At 35.5% G+C, this 23,561-nt stretch overlaps 1 protein-coding gene across 2 annotated transcripts in view; it reads left to right on the top strand.

Annotated features, from left to right (window-relative positions):
• Nucleotides 1-16,776, top strand: part of LOC140519708 (major urinary protein 20-like) — a 71,822-nt gene extending 55,046 nt beyond the window's left edge. Inside the window, exons 4-8 of one of the 2 annotated variants that reach the window (XM_072633014.1) lie at nt 1,787-1,860; nt 4,333-4,434; nt 5,232-5,333; nt 5,563-5,587; nt 7,410-16,776. In XM_072633014.1, coding sequence (XP_072489115.1) covers nt 1,787-1,860; nt 4,333-4,434; nt 5,232-5,333; nt 5,563-5,587; nt 7,410-7,470 — 364 coding nt within the window. In that variant the 3' untranslated portion in view covers nt 7,471-16,776. Of the gene's footprint in view, nt 1-1,786; nt 1,861-4,332; nt 4,435-5,231; nt 5,334-5,562; nt 5,588-6,689; nt 6,857-7,409 lie in introns of those variants that run through there. The other variant, XM_072633015.1, reaches the window with a different exon arrangement.
• The last annotated feature ends 6,785 nt before the right edge of the window (nt 16,777-23,561 follow it).

Raw genomic sequence — 23,561 nt, 5'->3', positions numbered from 1 at the left:
CAAAATGGATATTGAAAAAATTAATCAGTCACCCCCTGAAAGAAACCTGAACAGAGAAACTCCTAGGAATATTGTGGCCAAATATCAGAGTTCCCAGATGAAGGAGAAAATACTGCAAGCAGCTAGAAAGAAACGATTTGAGTACTGTGGAAATACAATCAGGATAACACAGGATCTGGCAGTTTCAACATTAAATGATACGAAGGCCTTGGAGTAGGATATTTCAGAAGTCAAAGGAACTGGGACTGAAGCCAAGAATCACCTACCCAGCATATCTGAATATAATACTTCAAGGGAAAAATGGACATTCAGTGATAGAGATAAATTTGAAGATTTCATGTTGAGGAAAAGACCAGATCTGTATTTAAAAATGTGACTTCCAAAGACAAGAATCAAGAGAAGCATGAAAAGGTAAACAGGGGGGAAAAAAAGAAAAATCATAGAAGACTCTCTAAGACTGAACTGTTTACATTACTACATGGAAAGAAAATATTTCTAACTCTTGAATCTTTTCTCAGTATTTGGGTACTTGGAGAGATTGTACACACACACTCACACACATACACATAGATAGATATAGAGTACAAGGTGTGTTATATCAGAAGAGATGATATCCACATACATACACACAAATAAAATAAAATAAAATAAAAATTAAGAGGTGAAGGAGGAAAATTCCAGGAAGATAAAGGGAGTAATGAAACGGGGCAGGTTAGAACTCATAAAAGAGATAAGAAAAATCTTATTCAATAGAGGAGATAAGAGAGAAGGGGAGGGGGAGGAATAAAGCTACTCTTCCCATATGTGGCTGAAGGAAGGAATAACATGCTTACTAAATTTGATATGAAAATTTATATCACACCACAGGAAAGTAGGAGAGGAGGCAACAAGTGGAGCAAAGGGAATGTTAGAAGGGAGGGCAAATGGGAGAAGGGAGTCACTAGAAATAAACACTTTCAAGAAGGGACAAAGTCAATTGTAGGGGGAGAAAATAAGGAGGATAGGATAGGTCAGAGGGCAATATAATTAGTATTACACAACATGAATACTATGGAAGCCTTTTGCAAAACAACACATGTTTAGTCTGTATTGAATTATTTTCCTTCTTAGCAGGGCTGGGGAGGGAGGGGGGGAGAGAGAGAAGTTGGAATTCAAAGTTGTAGAAACGAATGTTGAGAATTTTTACTGCATATAATCAGGAAAGAAGAATTACAGGGATAGGGGTATGGAAATTTATCTTGCCCTGCAAGAAAAGAGAGAAGATGGGGATAGGACAGGGGTGAGGTGTGATCAAGGGGAGGGTACATTGAGGGAAGGAGCAACCAGAATGCAAGGTATTAGGAAGTGGGGGGAGGGGAGTGATGGGGAGAAAAATTGGACATGTTACAAAGTGAAGTAAAAGCAATTGGTATTAAAACAATAGACTGAATTAATTACTGAGAATAAATCAATGACATCTTTAGTTTGGAGAAAAGAATTTCAGTCTAACTTTCCAAGAGGAAGGTAGCCTCTGACAAAATTTGGCATTGATGAAAAAGTCAAGGTTTTAATGGTAAATTAGATTTTATGATTGCCTTTTAATCAGGAACTAGAACATGTATAGAAAGACATGTAAGCCGCTTAAGACTTGCCTAAAAGATGTTCCTTAGCCAAAGTGAAACTATAATCATATTTGAAACCTGGTTATAGGAACTTGCCATTTTTAGATGCAATGGGACTACTAAGTGACTGTTCTTCTGAGTCTAACTCCAGGTATGGGAAGCAAAAAATCAATTTTATTTTCCAGTTGGAATGATGTATGTCAACAAGCTAATATCACACTCACTGAAACCAAGACTCCTGGCCAATACAAAGTTAATAGTAAGTATCACTTAAGTATATTGCTGTTTGTCACCATGGAATAGAAAAACATCAAATATACTGAATGGCTCCTGCCTTGTGTGATTATAATAGCAGTAATGTAAGCTCATTTTCTTTTGCATATGTGTGTATGTACATATACATGGATAGTTAATTATAAACTTTTTAGCTATTTAAACAAATAGATAATCAATTCATGCATAATCTATAAACTCCAAACTATCAAGAGTTAGCTAAAAGGAAAATCCAACAAAAAATAACATTTTATTTGTAATTCTCTTTCTGTCTAATATCTTCTTAATGTGTTTACTTGCCTGATACTATTGCTATCATTTTCTTTAGAAAACTATGGTAATTGTATTTATATAGTCAGTATATTTATAATTTTCTCAGATGTCTTTACTTTGTACCATTTCTTGTAAATATTTCCACTTTTTTTTGGATTCTGCATATTTGTCTTTTTAAAGGACAATAATATTTCATTAAAAGACTGGAGTTTGCATCCTAATTTTACTACTTATTACCTGTATTTTCTTAAGCAAATACATCTTTCTGGACCTTAGTTTCTTCATTTGTCAAATGAGTGGGTTGTACTAGCTGCTTTCTCACGTCTCTTTCATTCCTAAGGGCCATGGTCTTTCATGGACATTCCACAATTTTTTTTTTAGCAACTAAACTTTTCATCAATGATGAGAACTAGAGGCCGATTCTTGTTTTCCTGAGCTCATGTTTCTAACAGTATCCTTCAAAATGATCAGTTTCCTTTTGGAGTATTAAGTAACCATGGTTAAAGATTTGAATTGTTTTTTTTTTTTTTTCCAATCCTGAAGTCTGTTTGTCTTGAAGCAGGAAAAGACCAGAGTCCTGTAATGCTAAGGAAGGAATCATATGTAAAAATGGCCTTTCATCACTCCTATCTTGGATTTTTTGCTCTTGCTACACTCTCATTTGAGGAAGAAGATTCATATCTTATCCACCTGCACAGGCCGGAAAAAATGTAGGAAACATTTCCTGGTACACATTGCAGAAGCACGTCATGTAATTTTAAATTATTCAAAAATATTTTTAAATGATGTTGAAAATTGGAACAATTGTAGAGCAAAGCCAAGGAATAGTCATAGTGAGGGCACTGGACACACACACAACAGAGAATCAAACCAATATAATTTTGATACTACTTACAGCTAGAAAGATTGTAAAAGGTCAATAAGTCCAACTGTCTTATTTTACTCTGATTTTTCTTCATGTGGAAAGTGCAATCCAGAGAGGTCAGGTAATTTGCAGTTAATAATAAAGCTGAAACTCATATCTATGTTCCTTGGCTACCAGTCTGTTGTTTGTTCCACTTTGCCATGTTACAGACATTATGTGCCCATAATGACCTCTATGAATCAAACTTCTTTATACTGATGATAGCAGAGATTACTGGGAGTCATTTTTTTTTAACGTACTTTGTAATGACAGCTAAGTTAGTATTCCTGAGCACAACAGTCATGTAGCTGGGCTCTTTTTATCCCCTTAATGGGAATGACTAATTGGAGAAAATGCAAAGAACATGGTATATCACCTGTACATACATGAGAGAATCCTTGTTAACAAGTTGGTCATTTATTCATTCTTTTATTCATAAAAGCATATGTACATTGATGCACTAAGTATCCATTAAATTACTATGTGCCCAGTCTTGTGCTAAAAATTGTATGAAATACAAAGCAATATAAGATAGAGTTCCTGCTCTCATGGAACCATTCTCATAGAGACATTTAGGTAAGGGAAGTACAGTAGAGAAAGGATAGGTCTGCAATGTCGTTAGTGAACATTATTCCTTTTCTTTGGAGTCATGAAGATAATGTTGACTGGGATACTCTCTTAAGGTGTGAGTGAAGCTGAACAGTTCAGTATCTTCTCCCAATTTATCTAATGGAGGTACTATCTTTCTTTTATCTGCATTTGGAACCAATTGTTAAGGGCAAGTTTTTGCCTATCAAAGTCACATGGACCCTGTTTCTTTACCCAGCTCTTCCTCCCCTGTGTGAGTGTGGTATGAGTCTCTGTTCCTATCTCTCCTTAGTGGGTTCATGTGGGAACTCAATTTTCAATGTCCTATCAGCTTGCTATTCCTTGTTGTTACTGTCCAAACATAAGTCAATAAGTAAAGAAAATGAAGAAAAAAGACAAAGAAAAGAAATCACAGTTTTTTTTTTTGAGTGATTCCAACACTTATTCAGAAGATGGGAGATAGAAGATGGGTGAAAGGTGATTCTTCAGGGTTCATGTGAGTGAATGCATCTGATGTTATTGTTAAAGTAGGGTGAGTAATGCTCATGCTCTTGACTAGGACATTAATATTAATTCAACAAACATGTCTTAATCATCTACTGTATAAAAAAGACTGAAAGGCACATAATTATGTCTCTTGCCATGAATAGAAAGGGGAAGCTTCCTGTTGCCACTACTTGTCTTCTTTCACAGGACTTGAAGATAACTACTTTCTCATGGAAGATACTGACTATAAGAACTTTCTAATTGTGTATTGTCAAATTGGGAGGAGCAATAGGGTGTGGGAACTGTTTGGTAAGTGTTCTGTCAACCTCAAAAGAAACACTTGCTGCTCTCTCCATTTCTCTCTCTAAATGACTTCTTAATAATCTAAATGTTCTCTTTTTTTTGTGAAACTCATAAATGGCAGACCTTCTAATACTATAGTTTTTTAATAGATTGATTATAACTAGGTATAATAGGTGATGTTTTTGATAAGAGCCCTACAGTCATAGTCTTACCTCAAAGGCTATCTCTGTGTAACATGGTTTCCCTCTTTAAAACCTTTAGCCTATATTTGTTTTTATGGAATATTTCTTCTGTCTAATATCCTCACTGTATTCAGTGAGATCATCCAGGGCATTGATGCAAATAGAAAATATAATAGAACTCATGGCTGATCCCAAGTGGTGCACTTATGAAATACACTTACCCCAAGGAGTTACTCAATTCCACTGATACTCCTTTATGACAACTGCTATGTCCTCAATAAAGTGTATTACTAACTTTCTCTGCTCTCAAAAAAATCACTGGATTTAGAGTTAAAAAAGTATAGGTTTAAATACTCAAACTCTTCAAACTCAGGCAACCTTGAATTAATCATTTTACTTCTCTGAGGAGTCAATTTCCTCATCTGTAAATAGTAGAAGTGGAAGGAGTGAATAGCGCTGAACTAGATAGTTCTAATCTTTCTTCTAGCTCTTAATTTCTAGGAACCTATAAGTAAAAGTCATGGGGCAACCTCCCCTAAGGCAATAAGCCAACCACAGACAACTATAAAGCCTCACAGATTACCAACCAACTCATTCATTTGTCTGTCTACTTGGTTTCAGGAAGAAGTAAATATATACCTAGATTATATAAAATGAAGTTTGAGACTAAGGTCATGTCTCATGGTTTCCAAAAAGAGGATGTTTCTTATTTTAGTGAAAAAGGTAACCCTTTCATTTTTCTTCAGTTCAAATTTCCCCTTATACAATAAAAATGAAATGAACCTTAATTAACTTAATTTTTTATCTCCTCTTTTTAATTACTTCTTGATGATGTCTCTTGAATTGAAAAACATTTTTCCTTAAAAAAAAGCCCTCTCAAATTCCTCTACCTACTCCACTCCCTTTTCAGACTTATTGGATTAATTTAAGTTTCTTTCCTATCCCTCCTTAGAGAGATGCCCCAAAGAAGTAATAAGGTGAGTACGTATGTTGCTATTTTTGCATTTCTGTCTAACATTGCCAGAGGGTGAGTATTAAATTTCATCAGGTCACTGGTCAAAAGTAGATGTGATTAGTTTGGCTATACTATTTTATTCTGGGGCAGATCACATAGATTTACATTTATTCCATGAATGCAAAGGATAACACAAGCTCACAAACTTTTATTAATGGTTTGACTATGATAGTGCAGCAATGATATGGTAGAAAGACACTAAGACTTAGAATATGCAGATCTGAGCTCTAATCCTGGCTGATATCAACTGTTACGTGACCTTGGACAAGCAATAATAGTAATAATAACTAACATTTATACAGTACTCAATATTTGTCAGACCCTGTGCTAATCACTTTACACATATTGTCTTGTTTGATCCTAACAACAACCCTGGGAGGGAGGTGCTATTGTTATCCTCGTTTTACAGTTGAGGAAACTTAAGTGAACTGAGGTGAAGTGACTTGCTCAGGGGCATACAGCTACAATTTTTTTTCTAAGATTTCCTCTCCTCTAAATTCATATGACTCTAAGTTATTTATAGAAGTAATGTGGTGTAGTTGGGATAAAAAACAAAAGAACAAAAAAGCTAGATAGATTCTCGTTAGAACATATGGATTCTAGTTCTACCTCTGCTAACTAAATCACTATGTCAACTCGGGTAAATTATTTCCTTTCTTGGATCTTCAGGTCCCTGTCTATAAAATGAAGGCTTTATGGACTAGATTTACTCTAAAGTCTTTTCTAACTCTCAGGATGCTATTATTCTAATGCAGAAGGAGGAAGGAAAGGGATTCAGATACTAATTTCATTCCCTTGAGATGTTAGTCTACTGCATGGGTTGATTCCCACTTTAGAGCCCTGTATTAGGCACTAGGCATGATTCAGAGACAATAGGACAAAGCCCTTGCCTTCATGAAACTGGCAATCTAGTTGGAGAGACAACATGGAGATGACAAAGTAGAATCAAAGGACAAATAATTCCCAGAAAGTGTAGGAGAATATCTATTGCTTGGACTTTCATTTCCCCATCCTTGTCTTATTGTCCATTTCCAAGTCCTAACTTTGTGATTCATATTTGGCAGGGGCCCTACGAATTGACTTTTCAGGGATTCCCTCCACTTGACTTCAAGATCACTGATTCACTCAAGCCTAGTCAGGCTTCTCCCATTCTTCCTTATCTTATTTGTGCCTTAGGTTCAAGAACTGCAAGGTTTCGAGTAATGGTTAATTAATAAATTCTTCAAAAGCAGCTCTGTGTACCTTTCAATCTTTCAGTCTCTTGTGGGATGAATAAAGTACAAAAAGAAGACAATTAATTGTGGTAATTATGGTCACTAGGCTAGAAAACACTTTTTCCCCTCTAAGTTGGGATATCTATTACAGATTTGTTTGCTGGAGTTTAGGGATAATTGTGGGGGCAGTCTAAAGAACACTATTGAAGACTGACCTATTTTCCATAATCCAGACAAACTATTCTATTCACAGATGGATTATAAACAAAATTAACTCTTCATTTATATTTTGATGCGAGCTTAGACAGATCTTTATTATTTAATGTCATAGTCAAGCCTAAAGAAGGAGGGTCACTTCAATTTGAAGTGTCTTAGTCTGTTGCAGCAAATTTAGAGCTTAGACTCAAAGCAACACAAAAAACAACAGGCCTTTATCACAGACATGCTTTAGCTCTTACAAGGAAAGGCAGAAGGCTGAACTTGCAATATCTAGGGATATGATATGTTGGAACACAGACAAGGAATGAAGGATTTGGGTCAAAACTAACACTGGATTTAATTTTCTAAAAGGTTATCATCAGATGTCAGAAACAATATTCTTCAGATCGTAGCAAGAGAAGGAAAGGCGTGAAGGAGGACCTTGTGAGAATCCACCCTCAGGACTTGGCAATTTAGTTCATATATGTGACTCTTGTTAGTTTGATGAATGGATCTTTGTCTTCTATACCAGGGCAGCTCAATTATGAAGGTAAAGGCCTGGAGTTTTATAGAAAGGTACAGGTTCTTGCTCAAGTACATCTGATTTGTTTTCCATTTTCTTATGTCATAGGCAGAGAGATATTGGGATTTATCAGTCAGATGCCCACCCTTGAAGCATGGGAAATGGACATTTTCTAATGACCAAAGATTCAAGAAAATGCAAGGAGGAGGGCATTAGACAAAGAAAACTGAGTCTAGTGTAGAGAAGTTGTAAAGAAGCCCTTAAGATCTTAGAAACTAGATGACTTTTGTTTTACTAGTGTAAGTCTTAATTAAGAATTGATAGTAATTGTAACTGATTTGTAAGACTATATACTTAAATGCATATATGCTTTTATTTACTTATAGTATTTCATTTTAACTCAAATTCAAAGTAATTTTTTTCCTGAGGGCTTTTAAAAATGAGAATATACTTGTGTGAAGTACCTACTTTATTCAATTAAACAAATCAAATTCAACAAAAGTTTATTAAGCACTTATTACACAGGAAATAAAAGGTAAACATTCCCCTCCTTCAACCTTGATTTTTCAGTTGACAATCCATATTAATAAGATGGACTAACTGATCAGTACTTAATTATGCATTACAAAGTCTGGGTAATTGGTACATGATATTAAGACTTAAGGTCATAAGGTTAGAGAAGTTTATTGAAAGATATACAAGCATCAAAGAATTGGAAATTTAGGGGATGTCCATTAATTGGGAAATGCTGAACAAGTTGTGGTATATGAATGTAATGAAATACTATTGTGTTATAAGAAATGATGAGCAGGCCGACTTCAGAAAAATCTGGAAAGACTTATATAAATTGAAGCTGAGTGAAATGCACAGAAACAGGAGAACATTGTATACAGTTAGCAGTCACATTGTGTGATGACTGACTTTTATAGACTTACCTCTTCTCAGCAATGCAAGGACCTAAGAAAACTTCAAAAGACTCATGATGGAAAATGCTATCCGCTTCCAGAGAAAGAACTTTGGACTCTGAATGCAGATGGAAGCATACTCCTTGCTCTCTTTTTCTTTTCTTTTGTTGTTTTGTTTGTTTCTTCTTTCTCATGGTTCCTCTCACTGGTTCTAATTCTTCTTTTCAACATGACAAATAGAAAATAGAATCTATATCAGATTGCACACCATCTTAGGGAAGGAGAGGAGAAGGAGGAGGAGAAAATTTAAAACTTAAAATTTTATGGAAGTGAGTGTTGAAAACTAAAAATACATAAATTAGTTATATTTTTAAAAAGGAAAAATATATAGGCACAGGAGAAAACCAACAGCCTCAAGATCTATTCTTTCTATCTCTGAAGTAGCAACTATAATCAACAAAATTGGCTCCCAGTCCTAGTTTCTTATACTCTGGAATTTACAGTAGGCCCCACTAATCAATTATATACTTCAGCAGGTCATTTCCTCAATAGTGAGTCAAACTCAATATTATGTCCCCTCTGGAACCCTTATGAACTAGGTAGAAAAATGATGAGGGTTGGAATTTTTACCTTCGATTTCATTGTGTTGTTCTCCTAAAATTGACTTGTAGGGTACTTCTAGGGGAAATTTGAACTCAGAGAAATAGATACCTAAGAAACAAAAATGTATGAATGAGTGATATTGTGACTTTTTGCTAGATAGGTAGAGAGAGAGAGAGAGAGAGAGAGAGAGAGAGAGAGAGAGAGAGAGAGAGAGAGAGAGAGAGAGAGAGAGGGAGAGAGCAGGAGCCCCCACAGAGTAGCATTCTAGTGGTTATATAAGTCTCAATTCAGAGAGACAGGACATAGTTATTAAATATATACCTGAGAAAGCACTCATAGGATAGACATATAAAGAAACCATTGAAGCTATACATATATGCACATATTCACAGACATACATACACATAAAATCCTAATACTTTCTAACTAAATTGACCTTCTCATCTCTACCTTCCATCACATTGCTCCAAACACTTCTCATACTCAAAAAGGTCAGGGCCTTGCCTGTGCCTCTCTGCTGAGCAGCTATTTCATCACATTCCATGCACTCTGGGTATTCTCTCTGGCCACTTACAGTTCCACAGGGCTTGCTTTGACCACTTCTGGGAACTCTTTCTGCTCCCTTCCCCCTTCTACTTTGTAGCCACACACACCTACCTTATCTGTGGGACAACTTCACTACAGGTAGATCTCTACGGACAATGATAATCAATCTGAATTAATTTCTCGGTTATTAACATACTTCAATCCCATCATACTCACCTCATTCTAATGATTCTGACCTCTCCTCCATCGGTGCCATTGTCCTCAGTTGTCTATCTTTTTTTTTCCAAGTGGTTAACAATCATTTTAATCAAGCACATGTACCATTCCTTTAACCAAGTACACATATCATTCAGTTAGTTCAGGGAGTCAGCACCCTGAATTTCAAAGAAAATACAGAGAAATACAGAGAAATCAAAACATCAACAGACATGGCTTCCTCTGTCTGACACTCCAACTGTCTGACTATAGTTACCAGAGAGGGAAGCAAGATATCTGGGTTCTCAAAGCTGGGGAGCTCCTTAGTGGCTTCCCAGAGTCCTCCTCTGGCACTCAAACCTTCTTGCAAAAACTAAGCCCCAAAGTAAAACCTCAGAGTAGTTATACCTTTTTTAGAGCCAGAAGGCATCACAACCCTTTGACCCAGTGCCTCAATAGAAAAAAACAAAAGGTACTTGGGATCTTCCTACAAAACACCTCCCCTGATCAAACTTCTCACAATGGGTGGACCCATCAATGAGTGGGAAAGATTTTTAATCACATTAAAATAGTTAACAATACAAATATACTGTTTTTAGTTAAAGAAACTCTTGTTTCTGTACTTTCCTCCTTGTAAAGACTTTTTCTCTTAGTCTTAGTATTTATTTAAATTCAACTTGAAATGAAGACGAAGGATGCTAAGGAAGGGAAACCTGAGGCAAAATTACTTTGAAATTATCCTTAAATTTGGCTTCATGAATGTCCAGTTGCTTTTTCTTTTTTTTAATTTTCTTAATTTTTCATTTTTAACACAGTTCATATCACATAACACAATCCCAACTTTTGGTCAGGTGATATTTCTTTTAAAGCATTTACAGTATAGACCACAAACATTTTTTTAACATTAACCCACTGAGACACAAATAATAACTATTTATATGAGCTTCATAAGCCCTTGACGTAATTGTCTCCACACTATTACTAAGAATTAAAGGACCCTAACTTACTGTTGTTGGTCTAAAGTTCTAAGCCTAATAGTTTAATTTTAGATTTGACCTCAGATGTTCCCCTCCCAACAATCTATAATTTTATAGATCTGGTATTAAGTTTACAGACCTTTTGACTACAGGAAATTGTCACTAAGAGTAGGGACACTGCAGGGAAACAATATCTCCCCAACTTCATGTCAGTTCCAGGCAGGAGTAGATTTTCAACTTGCATTCAGTGAGGCTTAGAGTCTGCCAGGTGTCAGAGGAGAAACTGAGTCAGGAGAATCCTACCTCAGCCCAGGCTGAACAGCCCTTCTCCCACCCTTCCCATGAGATCACCTTTTTCAGTTCATTCCAGAATCTCACAGGCTTACTGGAATCATTGATTGGAGGCTCAGACCACCTTTGTTGCTATCTATACCTGGAGTTAGACTCAGAAGAACAATCACTTAGTAGTCCCATAGCATCTTAAAATAGCAAGTTCCAATAACCAGGCTTCAGATATGACTATAATTTCACATTGGCTAGGGAACATCTTTTGAGGCAAGTCTTAAGTGGCTTACATACCTTATATACCTGCTCTAGCTCCTGCTTAAATAACAATCATAAAATCAAATTTACCATTAAAACCTTAACTTTTCCATCAATGCCAAATTTTACCTGAGGTTACCTGCCTCTAGGAGACTTAGACTAAAATTTATTTCCCCAAACTAAAGATGTCTCTGATTTAGTCTCAGTAATTAATCCAGTCAATTGTTTTAATACTAATTGCTTTTATATCACTTTGTAACATGTCCAATTTTTCTCCCCCTCTCTCCCCTCCCCCACCCACTAATACCTTGCATTCTGATTACCCCTTCCCTCAATGAGCCCTCCCTTCCCTTATCCCCATCTTCTCTCTTTTCTTGTAAGGCAAGATAAATTTCTATACCCCAATCCCTGTGTTTCTTAATTCCTGGTTATATGCAATAAAAATTCTCAACATTCATTTGTAATACTTCGAATTCCACCTTCTTTCTCTCACTCTCTTCTTCCCTACCCATCCTCACTGAGAAGGCAAGCAATTCAATACAGGCTATATATGTGTCATTTTGCAAAAGACTTCCATAATAATCATGTTGTTTAATGCTAACTGTACTGCCCTCTATCCTACTCTATCCCTCCTTATTTTTTAATTCCCTCACTTGACCTTGTTCCTTCCCAAAAGTATTTATTTCTAGTTACTCCCTTCTCCCATTTGCCCTCCCTTCTATCATTCCCCTCATCCCTCTTGTCACCTCCTCCCCTACTTTCCTGTAGTGTAAAATAGATTTTCATATCAAATTTAGTGAGCATGTTATTCCCTCCTTAAGCCAAATGAGGAGAGAGTAGCTTCACTTTCCCCCTCTCCCCTTCTCCCTTTTCTTCTCCATTGAACAAGATTTTTCTTTATGTCTTTTATGAGTTATAGTCTGCCCCATTCCATTTCTCCCTTTCTCCTCCCAGTATTTTCCTCCCTCACCCCTTAATTTTTATTTTATATCTTTTTTGTAGATATCACCTCTTCTGATTCAACACAGCCTGTACTCTCTGTCTGTGTGTGTATGTATGAGTGTATGTGTGTGTGTATACAATCCCTCCACCTACCCAAATATTGAGAAAAGTCTCAAGAGTTATAAATATTTTCTTTCTACATAGGAATGTAAACAGTTCAGCTACAGAAAGTCTTTTATGATTTCTCTTTCCTATTTACCTTTTCAAACTTCTCTTGATTCTTGTGTTCGAAAGACAAATTTTCTATACAGTTTTGGTCTTTTCAACATGAATGTTTGAAAGTCTTCTATATCATTGAATGACCATTTATCCCTTTGAAGTATTATACTTAGTTTTGCTAGGTAGATGATTCTTGGTTTTAATTCCGGTTCCTTTGACTTCTGGAATATCCTATTCCAAGCCCTTTGATCCCTTAATGTTGAAGCTGCCAGATCCTGTGTTATCTTGATTCTATTTCCACAATACTCAAATTGTTTCTTTCTAGCTACTTGCAGTATTTTCTCCTTGACCTGAGAACTCTGAAATTTGGCCATAGTATTCCTAGGAGTTTCTCTTTTTGGGTCTCTTTCAGGAGGTGATCAGTGGATTCTTTCAATATTTATTTTGTCCTCTGGTTCTAGAATATCTGGACAGTTTTCCTTGATAATTTCATGGAAGATAATGTCTAGGCTCTTTTTTTGATCTTGACTTTCAGGTAGTCCCACAATTTTTAAATTGTCTCTTCTGGATCTATTTTCCAGGTCAGTTGTTTTTCCAATGAGATATTTCATATTAACTTCTATTTTTTCAAACTTTTGGTTTTGTTTTCTAACTGCTTGGTTTATCTCATAGTCATTCATTTCTCTGAACTCAATTCTCTCTTTCAGAGAACTATTTTGTTCAGTAAGCTTTTGAAACTTCTCCTCCATTTGTCTAATTCTGTTTTTTAAGTCCTCCTTCTCCTCATTGGCTTTTTGGACCTCTTTTTCCAATTGAGTTAGCCTCTTTTTAAAGATATTATTTTACTCAGCATTTTTTGATTCTCCTTTAGCAAGCTGTTAACTTGCTTTTCAAGCTCTTCTATTGCCTGAGCCCAATTTAAGTTCACTTTGGAGGCCCTGGAGGAAGGGATATTAACTTCCTGTGACAGTAAACCTTGTTCTTCTTCATCTGAAAGGATGAGAGGAGACACCTGTTCACCAAGAAAGCAACCTTCTATGATCTTATTTTTTTCCCTCTTTTGGGCATTTTCCCAGTCAGTTACTTGACTTCTGAATCCTTTGTCAAGAGATTAGACTCAGCTGCTTGGTTCCCCTGGGCTTTGTGTGGGGGCAGGGCTGTCACTCAGGGCTGGGGTTTAGATTAGCTGCTCCCTACCCCCAGAGGCTTTAAGCTGAGCTGTCTGAACAATGGACCTAGGTTGCTTAAAGGCCTCCATACCTGCCTACAGTCTGCTGTCACATGGGGCTATTGCTAGAGAAACCTCCATTCCCTCTCTCTCAGCTGGGAAAGCCCTCCTCCACTGACCTTTGGAGCTTTCTTTGTCCCTTGTGGGTTGAGGTATCTGAGACCTTCCCTGCTAGGAACTCTGCCTGGAGGTCTGTTCAGGTCCTGTTCCTCCCAGTGCTGTGTGGCCAGGGCTGGGCTCAGCTCTGCCTGGAGTCCAATGGGTTAGACCTTTCTTGTCAGCCTTCTGGGTTACCTTTGGCTGGAAACCTCTTTCTCTCTGTGGTTCTGTGGCTTCTGCTGCTCTAGACTTTGTTGAGAGTCCTTTTTACAAGTATTTTGTGGATTGTGGGGGAAAAGCTAGAGTATATGTATCTTTCTACTCTCCCATCTTGGCTCCCTCAGTTCTCTATCCCCAAACTGACCTCTTCCTTATATATCCCCTTCAATAGACCCAGGGCAGTTTCTACATTAAAGCATTGGAAGGCCTGGAATGTGATATTCTGGAAGGCAAAGGATTTAGGAGTACAACCAAGAATTGTTTACCCAGAAAAAATTGCATAGAATCCTCCAGGGCAGAAAATGTATATTCAGTGAAATAAAAGACTTTCAAGTATTCCTAGTGAAAAGACCAGATCTGAATAGAAATTTTGACTTTCAAATACAAAAATGAAGAGATTCATAAAAACATAAATAGGAAAGAGAAATCATAATTTCAATAAAATTAAATTGTTTTTATTCCTACATGGGAAAATGACACTTGTAACACCTAAAATTTTCTTCTTACTAGGGCAGTTAGAATGAATATACGTAGACAGAGGGTATAGATGTGAATTGAATAGGATGAGATGAATATCTAAAAAATAAAATTAAGGGATGAGAAAGAGGAATACACTAGAGGAAGGGAAAAGGGAGAGGTAGGATGGGGTAAAATAAAAGAGGCAAGAAAGAGCTTTTACAGTGGATGGGAACATGGGTGAAGTGGGAGGGGGAGTGTGTGAACCTTACCCTCATTGTAATTGTCTTAAAGAAAGAATAACCTACACACTCAATTGGTATGAGGATCTATCTTACACCACAGGAAAGTAAGAGAGGAAGAGGTGGGATGGTGATAGAAGGGATGAGGTGGATTGGGGTGTGTAAAAGACAGAAACAAAACACTTTTGAGGATAGTTAGGATGAAACGAAAGTGAGAGTAGGATAAATGGGGGGGATATGATGGAGTTGTGGCATTTAGAAAATTTGAGAGACATAATTTCTGGGTAATTTAATCATTTTATTAAAAATGCCAACATTTTAAATAAAAGGTCAGTAGCACTTTCAAATGCAAAAATAATCATGGCTGTGGGCTCACAAGTTAGATGCCCGTAGAAGAAGGATAGTCCTGAGTGTTGCAATCAACTCTGATTAACAATTAATGAGAAAATGAACATTACGACGAGGAGTTGAATCGATTTTAATGTACTTTGATTATGTCACTTACTTCTAAATTGACTCCAGCTATGGGCAATCTAAACAAAAAATCTCCATGTCCCACCTAAGACTGAGCAGAAGAGAATTTCACCTTAGATTAGACATCAAATTGTTTTCTTTATCTTGTTCATTTTTTAGCCTGTGTTTTCTTTTACAACATGACTGACATAGAAATATGTTTTGCATGACTGCACATGTATCACCTGTATCAAATTGCTTGTCTTTTCACTGGGGGTGTGTGGTGGTACTCAGAGAGAGAAATTTTGGAAGTCAAGGTTTTCAAAAAGATGAATATTATAGATTATTTTTGTGTGCAATTGAGGGGAAATAAAATATCAAATCATTTAAAAAATGATTAGAAGGAAAAAAGTGAAGTATGTCTTTGAAATATTATAATGGAAACATCAGTTTTGATCTCTAAAAATCGAAAATAAAGATGCAATTCAATAAACAACCTATACTTCTGTCAAAAAAACCTCAAAACAAAAATGTATGCAACATATAACACTTGTGGAGCTCTCACCTCAATGAAGGGGCTGGTTGGAGGAATTTTCTCACATCTCTTCATTTGAGTTCCACCAGATCTTCAGAATTTTGTTAAATTTCCTTTTGATTTTTTTGGTGTGTAGTTTTCTTTCCATTTATGCTGTTGGTGTGGAACAGTGGATAGAGTGCTAGGCCAGGGGTCAGGTAAGAATCACCTTGTGGAGTTAAAATCTGGTCTCAGACATTAGTAGCTGTGTGATCCTGAGTAAGTCACTTAACCCTGTTTGCCTCAGTTTCTTCATCTGTAAAATGAACTGGAGAAGGAAATGACAAACTACTCCAGAATCTTTGCCAAGAAAATCCCAAATGGGGTATGAAGAGTTGGAGACAACTGAAATAACTTGATGACATCAACAAAATTACTATGTATATTATTTTCTTGACTGCTTATTTCACTCTGCATTAATTCATAAAGATCTCTCCATGCCTCTATGCATTAATAGTATATATGTATATACACACATTTTTTATATTACAGTAATATTCCATTACATTCACGAACCACGATTTGGTTAGACAGTCCCAGCTGATTAACTTCTACCTTATTTACAATGTTTACCTATTCCAAAAAAATGCTGCAACAAATGTTTTGGAATATATGAGGACTATTTTTTTTTCTTATCAATGGCTTCCTAGGGCTATAAGCTCAATAATGTAGTCTCTGGTTCAAAGGATATGGATATTTTAGTCACTTTATTCACATAATTCCAAATTGCTTTCCAAAATAGTTTTATCATTTCATAGCTCTGGCAACAATGTATTATTGGGCCTATCCTTTTATAATCCCTCTGATGCTGAGTTGACATTTTTGTCATTTTTGCCAGTTTTTGAGGTGTGAGGTAAAGCTTTCAAGTTGCTTTGATTTGCATTTATCTTATTATTACTGATTTGAAACAGTGCCTGTGTGTGCATGTGTGTGTGTATGTGTGCGTGTGTTTGTGAATATTTTGAAATATTCCTTTGGAGAGCTGTTTGCTAATTTCATTTGATCATTTATATATTGGGAATAGCTATTATTCATATGTATATATCTATATTTGTTTATATATATACGTGTGTGTATGTGTGTGTATATATGCATGCATGCATATATTTATATATGTGAATAATAAACTCTTAGAGAAATTTGGTATAGAGATGTTTTCTCATTTAACCTCTTCTCTTCATATCCTAGGTGTATTGATACTGCATGTGTAGAAGCTTTTCAGTTTCAAGTTCTCTTTTCTGCTATAATCACAGTATTATATTCCTTTAGTTGCTTTAATCCTTTTTTTAAGGTGGCACTATTTCCACTGGCTGCTTTCTCTTCATTTGTTAATCCCTTTTCCTCTCCTCCATTCAGCTAGCCCTATTCCTTAGTTTCTAAATTTCATTTTTTGCACCCTTTTCCAAAAAGGATTTCTCTTATTTCCTTTATTATCCATCTTCTCTTTCTGTTGACACCTTCACACTCATTCTCATCCTTATTCATGACTCCTATAATAATTTGGTCTCTCTCTTTTCTCTGTATTTTTCCTGCTATCTAAACTTCCAAGGTACTTTGAAGTCAGAGGACCTGGGTTCACATCCCATCTTTGGTACTGACCACTTGTGTGACCTTGAGCAAGTCACTTAAATCCTCTGGGCCTCAGTTTCTTCAAGTGTAAAGTAACTGTACTAGTTGACCTTTCAGGTCTCTTCCAACTCTAAATCTGGGCTCTGAGGATTATATAGCATAGTCATCCAGAATTTTCCTCAATGCCACAATGGGGCACAAGGATGAGACTTTGGCAGAGGTTAATACAGAACAATAGAAGCAATGTAAAGGAATGCTTATATACTTTGCTTAAAATAGTTTAAAAATATTTTTCCCTCTATGCAATCTGTTTTGATAATACTTATCATGTTACTTATAATGATATTTTGATAGAGAATTAAAGGAAGAAGGTAGTATTTAGAAATATGTTCATTTATATAACTTGCTTATGTTCTTATGTAATCATTTCATGATTTTAAAAAATTTGTTCAAATGAGATAAAGTGGCCAAGAAGCTCAAATTATTGACAAACTGTTGTCTGTTAGCTCCCAATAGAACTAGTATATATTAGTGTCAGCAACTATTTTTATTCATTAAATTTTATTCATTCATTTTATTCATTATTCATTATTTTTAGTAATAGCTCTTAATAAATAATTATTGACCTTAAAAACCCCAATTTCTGAGGCATGCATTCTAGGTCCTTCCCTTTAGGTGTATTCTACCACTGACTTCCAAGGACTTTTCCCATGAATTCCTCCTTTCCATTGTGCACCATTTCCAGATCAATGCCTATTGTTGTTGGCTTAGTTATTCCTCTTTGTAATGACAACAGCTAACATGTCTATAGTGGCAGGCATTTTATTAAGGACTTTACAATTATTATTCGACACAACCTCTCTCAAAGTCAGTTTCGTCATCTATAAAATGCAGATAATAGCATCTGCCTCCCAAGGGTGCTGTAAGGACTAAAGAAAATAATATAGTTCCATGTAAAAGTGCTTTGAAAACCTTAAGGCATTACATAACAAATGCTGGCTATTACTATTAGGTTCCTAAGCCCTCCCTTTAAGGGAAGCATAGGCATGGCCAGATGACATGGAAGAAATTCTGTATGAGCTACACATAGGGAGTATCTCTGGATGCTCCCTTAGTCATGCCAAATTTAGAAATACAAAAAAAAAAAATTAGAAAACCTTCAGTCAGTGTACAAACCTTTCTGAATATCAGAAAATCTACACTGTTATGAAGCCTTACAACTATAATTGCCACTTTGTCCTTATACATATTCTTACTGTGTTCGAGTAAAGTAAACCTCCTTCGTTTATGGTTCAATAATTTGTGAGTGCCTCACTGTGTCCCAACATTGAACCTGAAATTAAAAGGTACCTGTCTTAGAACAATGCCTACAACATGAAATCAGGGAGAATGAATTATTTGAAGATTGTTCCAAGTATTCAATCCTAGATGGCTAGAAAGATGGTGATACCCTTGATAAGAGTAGGGAAGTTCCATTCTGTCTCGCATTACTGCTATCATCGTTCTCCTCTGCTCTTAGTCATATGTTACTAGACCGAGCTAAAAAAAGAAGCCATTTAATTATGCCGACTGGATCCCCTGCAAGTTTATGTTTTCTAATCCTATCTGAGATCTCCCAATAGAAAGGCAAATTTATATTCTTCCCTAATTGTTTTATTTTATTTTATTTTCAGTTCTGAATTTTCTTTCATTTTCTCTTTCCTACACCTATTAAGAAAGCAAGAAAAACAAACCTCACTACAAATTATATATATCCTTTATCTCAGCCTCTTTTTTTCGTAATCCATTGAAGTACTCAGATGCTATGATCTACACTAAATATCATCCTAGATATTGCCCTGTTCTGCACACTACACATATCTACCTGTTTGCTTCCCACTTTCTTCTAAACACCAAATTAGCCTTCTGATTCAAATGAATCTCTCTCCAATGAAAATACTTTCTCTCTCCTGAGCTATATTTCTACATCATCAGCTGTCTTTTGGATATTTCAGACTGGATGTACTGTAGGCATCTCAAATTCAGTGTGTCCAAAAGAAAAATCATTATCTTTCACCCCAAAGTCTCCTGTCATGAAAAGTTTTCTATTATGATCCAGGGCACTACCATTCTCTCAGTCACCCAGGCTCACAAACAGTGTCACCTTTGACTCTTCATTCTCATTTACTCCATGCATTTAATCTTTTGACAAATCTTTCCTTTTCAGTCTTTGTAAACTCTATCTGTATTCCCTCATTATTTCATCTCTGGATTAAATGTGAATAAAGAATTTCAGTAAGTGGTCAGACTATTCAAATATGTGCTGCATATTTCCACTGGACTGAGACCAATTTTCACATTTTATACAATTATAACTTGTAGTAGTATGAATTCTAATACAAGTGAACATGTCATGCTATTCATTATTCTCATTCACTGTGACCTAGTTCTTGAAGAGAGAGAAGCTAATTCCAGTGATGTATTAGGACTGTTCCATTTCTCTGGCTGTAACTCTCATCATGATGGGATACCTAGTAGGTCTCTGCCTGTGTGTACAACTGTTCCATTGACGAAAGTGAAGCTGGAATTGTAGATCCTAACAAGGGTATCTAAATCACTGCTAAATTACTTCAGATCTTTCTAGGAGCTCCACCTTACCCAGGGATTGTACTTTGGTACAAAGTATTTGTGGTTTACCCAGGGATTGTACTTGGATTAGCTATTTGACTAGTCTTGACCCTGGGAGGCACATGGAATTTACCCAACTACTTACCTTCCTGCTTTTAACGATGTAAAGTTAGTGCTGTTGCTTTTATCTTTCACGAGAAGAAAAGTAGGGAAGGAGTTTATAGCACAAGGAAATAGTCTGTGAGGCAAAGTTAGGTCAATAAAGAAAGAACTAAAAAATGAGGGTGACTAGAAGATGGTTGCTACAAACTGGGCTACTCAGGCTACCAGAAGTTGCACCCACTTGTTGGTTCTTATCCCTTTCAGCACTTTTTTAGAGACCAGCAAAGAGCTGAACTTCCAAGAAGATAATTGAAAAATGAGGATAATAATTATTCAAGAATAAACAAATGAAGGAGAAAATGCAGTTAAATGTCTACACACTGTTTCCAAAACATATCTACTATACAGTGACATAAACCTGTATAGACCCTATGGCAATTCCTATTCTAAATGTTGTGAGTACATTGAATAAAGTTATTTAAATTCATCATACTTAATTTTACATTAAATAAAATGCCAAATATTATCCATTTGTGTCCCTACTATAGTCCAATCAGTATTAATCAGCTTGATTTGAATCCATAGGGGTAGTAATTATACTCTCTGTATATTAGGTCTCAGAGCTGTGAGTTATAAATTGTAAATTCATGTGCAATAAATATTCATATGAAGCTAACTAGAGGCCCTCCACACTTGTTTTTCCTCGTCATGGTGACCAAGCTCATTGTGGTGGAGGTGACTCAATTACATGGAAAGTCCTCCAACTTTTTTTGTACCTCTAGATCTCTCTTTCTTGGCCAACATGAACAAGTGACCATCTTATGACCACTTAGTCAGTGGAGATGACCCATGCTTCACCCAATCTGTGACACACCCTTTCCTCTCCACCCTGGTAATATGTAATTTTTGACCCTTAAGAGCAAGGTCTATCAACCAATGAGATTCTGTATTTCGCCATGCCTCTTTCATATTTGGGTATTGAACTCAATAAAAACAAGGTACTGGAAGAAGAGGACATCTCAGAGCATGAGGGAAATTTGAGATCTACTTCATTAGAGGGGATCATGGACCCTCTAATACAGTGCCATTGGCTCAGAGCTCTCCCTCAGTCTACTTTATTGTAGGTTGGACAATTTCATTCCCTGCGATCTTCAAGTTATACTTTTGTAACCTCAGTTATAAAGACCAATGGTAGAGATCAACATATTTTTTGGTTCTTTTTTTTTGCATTGTTTTAATTGATATCTTTCATTTTTATGTAACATACATTTCTCAAAATATTCTGTACTCCATCCTGCCCAGAAAGTTTTACCTTCTAAAAAAAATTATAAAAGGAAAAAAAGGTAAGTAAAACTAGCCATTACACTAACAAGTCTGACACAAATACACAATCACATACCACAACTTGTTTAACCATTCATGAATTGATAAGCAATCCTTCTGTTTCAAATCCTTAGCCACCACAAAAAGAGCTGCTATAAATGTTTCTATACATCTAGATCCCTTTCTGTTCCTTTTTATTTTTAAAATCTCTTTGGGATACAGATGCAGTAGTACTATTGCTGGATCAAAGGGTATGCACAGTTTTATAGCCTTTTGGGCATAGTTTCAGATTGTTAATGGTCTGTCTGACCAGTTCACAACCTCACCAACAGTGCATGAGTGTCTCAATTATTTCAATCCCCTCCAACATTTGGGATGATTTTTATTTTTATAAATTTGACCAAGTTCTCTAGATATTTGAGAAGTGAAGCCTTTGTCAGAGACACTTGATATAAAAATCTTTCCCCAGCCTTCTTTGTATTCTTGGTTGCATTGGTATTGTTTATGCAAAAAACTTTTAAATTTAGTATAATCAAAATTATCAATTTTACATTTAGTAATGCTCTCTATATCTTGTTTGGTCATAAATTCTTCCCTTATCTACAAATCTCTAAAGTTAAATATTCCATAATCCTTTCATTGTCTTATAATATCACTTTTTATATCTAAATTATGTAGCCATTTTGATCTTATCTTGGTATGCAGTGTAAGATGTTGGTCTATTCTTAGTTTCTGCCAAACTGTTTTCCAGTTTTTTTTCAGAAGTTTTTGTCACAATAGTTAGTTCTTGCTTCAAAAGCTTGTATCTTTGTATATATCAAACATTAGATTATTAAGGTCACTTACTACTGTGTATTGTATAGCTAATCTAATTCCACTAGTTCACCACCCTGTATATTAGCCAATACCAGATTATGTTGATGATTACAACTAATAACATACTTTGAGATCTGGTACTACTAGATTACCTTCCTTCACATTTTTTTTCACTAATGCCCTTGATATTCTTGAGCTTTTTGTTCTTCCAGATAAATTTCATCATTTTTTCTTAGCTTTAATAAAATAATTTTGGTAGTTTGAATGGTATTACAGTGAATAAAGTAAATCAATTTAATAGAATTTTCATTTTTATTATATTGGCTTACCCTGCTTATAAGCAATGATGTTTTTTACCCCAGTTGTTTAGATCTGACTTAATTTTGTCAAAAATGTTTAGTAATTATATCCATGTAAGTTCTTGGATTTTTCTTTGTAAGGAAAATCTCAAATATTTTATATTATCTGCAGTTATTTTAATGGAATTTATCTTTTTATCTCTTGTTGCTGGACTTTATTGGAGATATATTGAAATGCTGATGATTTTTGTAGGTTTATTTTGTATCTTGCAAGTTCGTTGAAGTTTTAATTCAAGGAGTTTTTTAGTTGATCCTATAGGATCATATCATATACAAACAGTGATAGTTTGCTTTCCGCCATTGCCTATTCTACTTTCATTCTTTAGTTACCATCACTCTCTAGTTAGATGTAAAAAATAATTGCTGACATTCATTTTTATAAGTTTGAATTCCAAAATCTCTCCCTTTCTCCCTTTGCTTCACCCCTGATCCTTTGGGGCAACCTTCTATCTTATCTTCATTGCAGATAATGCTTACTAAGATTTTTAGATGTTATTTATCATTTTAAGGAAAGATTTATGTTTTCAAAAGGAATGGGTGTTTTATTTTGTCAAAACTTTTTCTGCACCAATTGAGATAATTATGATTTCTGTTGGGTTTGTTACTGATATGGTGAATTGTGCGGATAGTTTTCCTAAAATTAAGCCTCCCCTGCATTGCTGGTGTAAATTTTGTTTGTTCAAAGTGCCTGATCCTTGAGATATATTGCATGTAATCTCTTTGCTAGGTAATTTATTTAAAAATTTTTGTATCAATATTCATTAGGGAAATTGGTTAATAGTTGTCTTTGGTTTTGCTCTTTCTGGATTAGATATCAGTTCCACCTTTGTCTCATAAAAGACATTTTTAGTAACATTCTTTGCCTAATTTTCCAAAAAGTTTTTAACAGTACTAGAATAAATTGTTTTTTGAAATATTTAGTAGAATTTACTTGTGAATCCATCTGGCTCTGGAATTATTTTTCTAAGGGAGTTCAGTGATGGACCATTCAATTTAGTTTCTAAGACAGGGTTATTTAAGTATT

This window comes from Notamacropus eugenii, chromosome 1 (assembly GCF_028372415.1).
Source record: "Notamacropus eugenii isolate mMacEug1 chromosome 1, mMacEug1.pri_v2, whole genome shotgun sequence".
NCBI lineage: Eukaryota > Metazoa > Chordata > Mammalia > Diprotodontia > Macropodidae > Notamacropus > Notamacropus eugenii.
The sequence above is the reverse complement of the archived record's forward strand: the minus strand, read 5'-3'. Positions and strand labels throughout refer to the sequence as shown.